This window comes from Solanum lycopersicum, chromosome 7 (genome assembly GCF_036512215.1).
Source record: "Solanum lycopersicum chromosome 7, SLM_r2.1".
Taxonomy (NCBI): domain Eukaryota; kingdom Viridiplantae; phylum Streptophyta; class Magnoliopsida; order Solanales; family Solanaceae; genus Solanum; species Solanum lycopersicum.
In genome coordinates, this window is record NC_090806.1 from 49,811,590 (window position 1) to 49,817,559 (window position 5,970).

At 37.8% G+C, this 5,970-nt stretch overlaps 1 protein-coding gene across 1 annotated transcript; it reads right to left on the reverse strand.

Moving 5' to 3' along the window:
• Positions 1–1,006: 1,006 nt before the first annotated feature.
• Positions 1,007–5,111, reverse strand: LOC101267328 (probable pre-mRNA-splicing factor ATP-dependent RNA helicase DEAH5). Its single transcript, XM_004243703.5, has 2 exons — positions 1,782–5,111; positions 1,007–1,574 (listed from the first exon to the last, which is right to left on the reverse strand). The coding sequence occupies exons 1-2, from the start codon at positions 4,958–4,960 to the stop codon at positions 1,181–1,183; spliced, it is 3,573 nt and encodes a 1,190-aa protein (XP_004243751.1). The 5' UTR covers positions 4,961–5,111; the 3' UTR covers positions 1,007–1,180.
• Positions 5,112–5,970: the final 859 nt, after the last annotated feature.

Sequence of the window (5,970 nt, forward strand, 5' to 3'; positions counted from 1 at the left end):
GCAGTCCATGGTTCATTCGAACTCGTGCTTACCAAAGACTAGAAAAGTAACCAATAAATATCTGCTAATAAGCAGTCTTAGAGGTGCAATACAGCAATAACATAAATAATCATACAACAGGTAGAAAGCAGAGACAGTCGAAGCAAGAAATGCAGGACAAAGTACTAGAAACATTATGTGGTTAGTGCAGTTACATCAATCCTAAAATTTGAAAGGACTGGACAACTTTAGATCTTATTGGTCTGGTCTAATTAACTCTTCAATAGTAACTAAAACATAATCTTTACGGACCTTAGAACTTCAGATGCTTTTCATAGGAGAACCAGCCATTAAAGAGAAAACACTTCACTTTAAAAAGGATGTATAAAAATGACATTACATCAGAGAGAAAGAGCTAAAGCTGAGAAAGAACAGATTTTCCTATATTCACCAACATTCTGAAGGTTAAAGCATTAAATCAAACATGGGGCATAATTTCAATCACAGCTGTCAAGAAAACAACCGTTAGACAAGAAATTTAAGGGGAAAACAACCTTTAGACAAGAAATGGAGTAAAAATGAATCACAACATTACTAATAAAAAGAGCACTATTCGTGACAGTGACAGCAACACCCAGATCACGTAGAAAAAGCGAGCACAAAAAACATGTTCACACAATGTTTTAAGTAAATCCCTTATCCATGCTAAAGTTTGAACAAATTAAAAATAAGTAGAAGTCGTCAGCAAGCATTAACAAGTCAACCCAGACAAATACAAAAAGGAAAAAGCATAAGAATGACTAATTTTGTAATCCAAATATATTAAATTATTTCATGAAATACTCTATTTACTTTTCAAAACTAAAATATGATTTCGAAACTAGTTAGCTAGAGTAACAAGCATATTCTTTTAGCTTCTTTCTGATCCAGTTCAAAAGGATCCATCTTTGGAACATAAAAAAGTAAAAGTTGAATTTCAAAGATCATGTCTCTTGCATAAAGCAAATAACAAAAAAGATATAACAACTTTGAGGAACTTCACTGAAAACTATAATTAGCTCAAATGGCAAAAAGGCTTGTACAAATGAAGTGCTCCAAATGTCAAAAATTATGTTTAAAATTGACCAAATATATGTCACTCTTACAGAAACAAACGGTGCGCATTTCAATGAACCAACACAACCAAGAAAAAAAAGAGATATCACGCTCGCCGTTTACTCAATCTCCAAGAGTTTGGCTCATGATATCTATCGTAAAGAGGTTCAATACGTTCCTGTCTCTTGCGCTTGCTTAATTTTGTTGGGTCAGACACCTTGAAGAATCTTGGTGCCAGCTCAACAAGCCATTTAGGATCTACCACGGTTACCTCGCGCATGTACTCCTTTGTTGTCATAACAAGCTCGTGATAAATAACCCAGTCCGGCTGTCTTTGAAAAAGAGCACTGCTAGGATGGATGTAAACTGGCTGGTTCTCAACTAGAGTTCTATAACCCTCTTGAGGATCCTTTCTAGCAGCATGAAAAAAGAAACCTGCTCCAATAGCCTTCCGGATCTTTGTAAAATTCTTTCCAGCACTTACAACATCCAATTTATACCTGCAAGAACAAGCAAGTATCAGAATCGAGTCGCAACCATATAAGTTTCTAACCTAAAAGAGAATTAATAAACATCAGGCAGATAGATCCACAAAATAAGCCCAAGTCAATTAAGCTAACAGTCGATAAAAGTTAATAAGCAAACAGTAAGAGAGTACAAGGCTTGAAATGGGAAGTACAGTATGAATAAGGAATTGAAATACATACTTATCCATGATGGAGAGCAGCTGTTTTCTAACATCCTGTGCCCTCCTAAGTGATCGTGACTGGACAAAATTTTCAAAACACCATGGACCTGAAAAGTTTTTCGCTTTCCAAGCCTCATAAACAGCAAGCAAGGTAAGATGATCACCCTCAGGTTGAAAAAATTTGGCCCTTTTCTGATCGGCCTGAGCTTGTTTTTCTCTTGGTCGGTAAAAGATATTTCCAGTTTGAATCATAGCAATTATGGTCAAGATCTCATCGCTACAGCCAAGGTCCACGCTAGCAAGAAGCATCTTGGACAAAGGAGGATCTAAGGGAAATTCTGCCATTTTTCTTCCCAGTTTCGTCAGAAGCCCCTCTTCATCCAATGCTCCAAGAGTATAAAGTTGCTCCATGGCAGATATGAGAGCCTGAGGGGAAGGTGGGTCCATGAAATCAAACGACAAAAGATCATTAATACCCATTGCTTTCATCATAAGAACAGTGTTCCCAAGATTTATCCTCTGGATTTCTGGAATTGCGGTAGGGGACATTTCACTGTGGAAAGCGCTCTCAGTATACAGACGGTAGCACTTCCCGGGTCCAGTTCGTCCAGCACGTCCTGCTCGCTGCTTTGCTGATGCTTGTGAAATTGGGGTAATAACCAGTGAATCAAGCCCCTGTTTTGGATTGTAGACATTTTGCTTTGCGAATCCAGGATCAATAACATAATATATACCGTCAATTGTCAAAGAAGCTTCAGCAATATTTGTAGCAACAACAACTTTTCTCTTCCCAGGAGGGGCAGGATCAAAAATTCTGGACTGCATTTCACTGGGCAAGGCACTATAGACAGGCAGTATGATCAGTTCAGGAACATTTTTACCTAGTCCTTTCATCCTCTCATACAGACACTGGCAAGCATAATCAATCTCCTCTTGACCAGTCAAGAAGAGGAGGATATCACCTTCAGGTTCCGTCAAGTGGATCTGCATAACAGTAATTAAAGCCGCATCAAGGTAATCACTTTCTGGCTGCTTTGTGTAGAGTATCTCTACTGGAAAAGTTCTTCCTGGGATTGTAAAGATGTTGCAGTCGAAGAAATAACCAGAAAATTTCTCTGCATCCAAAGTTGCAGAAGTGACAATTAGACGAAGGTCAGGTCTCCTCTTCATAAGCTGCTTAAGCAAACCAAAGAGAACATCAGTGTGAATTGTTCTTTCGTGTGCTTCATCAAGCATTACGACTGAATACTGGGATAAGTTATCATCAATCAGGATCTCCCTCAGAAGCATACCATCAGTCATATATTTGATAACAGTTTCTGGCCCAGTACAATCTTCAAAACGAATAGCATAACCAACCTCTTCACCTAATCGACAACCAAACTCCTCAGCAACTCTCTTAGCCACTGACATTGCAGCCACTCGACGAGGTTGAGTACAGCCAATTTTTCCCTTCGTTGTATACCCTGCCTCGGCGAGATACTGTGTCACCTGTGTTGTCTTACCGGAACCTGTCTCACCAATGACAACCAGGACCTGGTTATCATGGACAGCCTGAACCAGTTCTTTCTTCAGTTTGTAAATAGGAAGACTCTGCCTCTGCTCCTGGAGGGATAGCTTAGACCTCTGGCCAAAGGTCAAGGCTTTACCATAAGCATCCTTCTTCCATTCTGGCATGTCATAGGCAGACAAACCAACACCCCTAAGCTCCTGTGCTAGATGCCTCTCACCTGTCTCTGGCATTGGGTCTTCCCAGGGTCTGTTGAGATCTTTAGGGATGGAATCAAGCATCGTTCTCTGTTGCTGCTCCCTTACTTCCCTTCTCTCCTTTATCAGAGCTGATTGTAGTGCAGCAGCACGACTCAATGATCCTTCAGGATTTTTAAAAATTTTAACAGGGGACATATCAACTGAATAACGACTCTGCCCTTGCAAGAAAGGGGGTTCATCTTCGTTCAACTCAACCTCAAGCTCTTCTTCAGCACCTTCTTCCTGATAGAGCATTCCGTCCCCTTCTTCATCAAACATGGGATGTTCCTGCACCCCCAAAACACCTGCAGCAATAAGTTGTTTCGCTTCCCACTTTTCAGGTGAACTCATCCTCTTCAGCGGTCTACGTGATGGAATTACATCCTCCTGCTCCGTAATTCTGATTCCTGACAGACCAATCCTGGTCTTAGAACCTTCACCATTCATGGTTGAAGGATGAGTTGTCAATTGATCGTCGCCTAAGCTCTTTTTCAATGGCAACAGATCCTTTCCTGTATTCTGATCAACATCCCTCATTGACAAACTCAGCTTCTGCCCACTAATAGATATAACCTTCACAAAAACCTCCTGGTCCCGCTTTACTAAATCTTTGGCATTAGTGACCCTTCTAGTAGCAAGTTGTGAAACATGCACCAAGCCTTCTTTCCCTCTAAAATCACTCAGCTGAACAAAACAACCAGAATCCATCACCCTTGATACCCTCCCCTTATATACTGCATACAACTCTGGCTCATCCATGTGATGCCTCAATTTTCTCATATCCCTCCGATCATCATCGCTTTCTTGTTCATATTCATCTCTCCTACCTTTTGCATATGCATCATCATCATTAGTCCTGTCCCTGTCTCTAACCATGTCCCTGTCTCTAACCCTGTCCCTGTCCCTGTCTCTGTGCCTTTCTGAAGTCCTACATTCAGCTCTACCATCATCATAATCATTCCTATGTCGGTCCCTACCTCTATCCTTGTCTCGACCCCTTTCTCTTCTATAATCTCTATCCCTCTCTCGCCTACTACCGCGTTCTTCTTCCTCCCCATCTCTCCTCTTAGTCTTGGCTTCCAGCTCAATCTCCTTTTCCAATTCCTTAACTCGTTCTCTATTATCTCTTATCTTGAGAGCGGAAAACTCAGAATCATTATTATCCTTATTCAAATCCTTATCCGACTTAGACGTGAGTTTAGGAGGCAAAATAGCATGTATTATAGTTAGCAATGTTCTAACAAAATAATCAGGCATTTCAGCACCACTTTCTTTCAATTTGGCATCAAATTCATCAACTGTTGAGCAATTTCTACCAAGTTCAGTTATAAATTCAGCTAAAACTTTATCACCAAACCCTAAATGTGCTTCCAATTCAGAACATACCTTAGAAATTAAAGATAGGTATTCCAATTTCTTCAATTCATTTTCTTCACTGTCGGCTCCCATTCTTCAAACGATTTCGAATAGCTCTTAGCTCTTAGCTCTTGCTAATCCAAGGGATTTCGTATTTTCCTCTGTTTTTTTTCCTACTACATCTAATCTCTCTCGTGTGATGTTTTTTTTGCTTTTTGGAATTTTATATCAACTTTTGATTGTTATTTTAAATGATTAAAAAAAATGTAATTTATAACTTTTTTTCTGTAAATTTTAAATGTTTTAATTTAATTTAAAAATTTTAAATTGATAATTTGATATAATTTAATTCGTTAGTTAAGTTGCTTTACCTAGAAAGATTTGCTTTGAATTTAAATCTCTCATTTTGGTTGTTTTTTTCTATTCGGTGTTTGATATTTGAATGAAAGCCCAATTAATTAGATTAGCGCGGCTTAGGATTCAATTCGAGAATATTAAGAACTTTTTTGTATTTAGGACTCGAATTTGAGATTTCTGATTAAGGAAGGAGCAATTCAATCGACTATATATTAGTTGGTGATCTCATTTTGGTTGCAATATAAGTGAATGAAAATAATATTTCAGATGGTCACGCAATTAATAGTTTTAATTAAGGGATCTTCTTTTAGAAGTTCACTCAATTTTCTTTTATAACTTAAAAGATTTTCTCATAGAAAGTCACTTAACTATGAATATTTTAATAACAAAGTCACTCAACCCTTTTAATTAATTTTTTCTTTAAGATGTATTGACATAATTTTTTTAATTTAAAACCAACATTATAAAAACAAATCTTATTTCTTCTAAGTTATATACAGATAATAATAGATGATCCATCCCTTTCTTGTTTCCAAGTTTTTCTAGCTTCCTCTACTCAATAAACAAGCTTATAGAGTTTTGATGTTCAAAGCTATGAAATGATACTTCAGTTAAAAGTAACTCCACATAAGGAGACATCAATAACTATATCGGTTGTGTTTACGATCTAAATAAAAATCGATCCAAATTAAAAAATTGAATTATTACGATTTGATTTGGGTTTGATTTGATTTTAGATTTTTGAG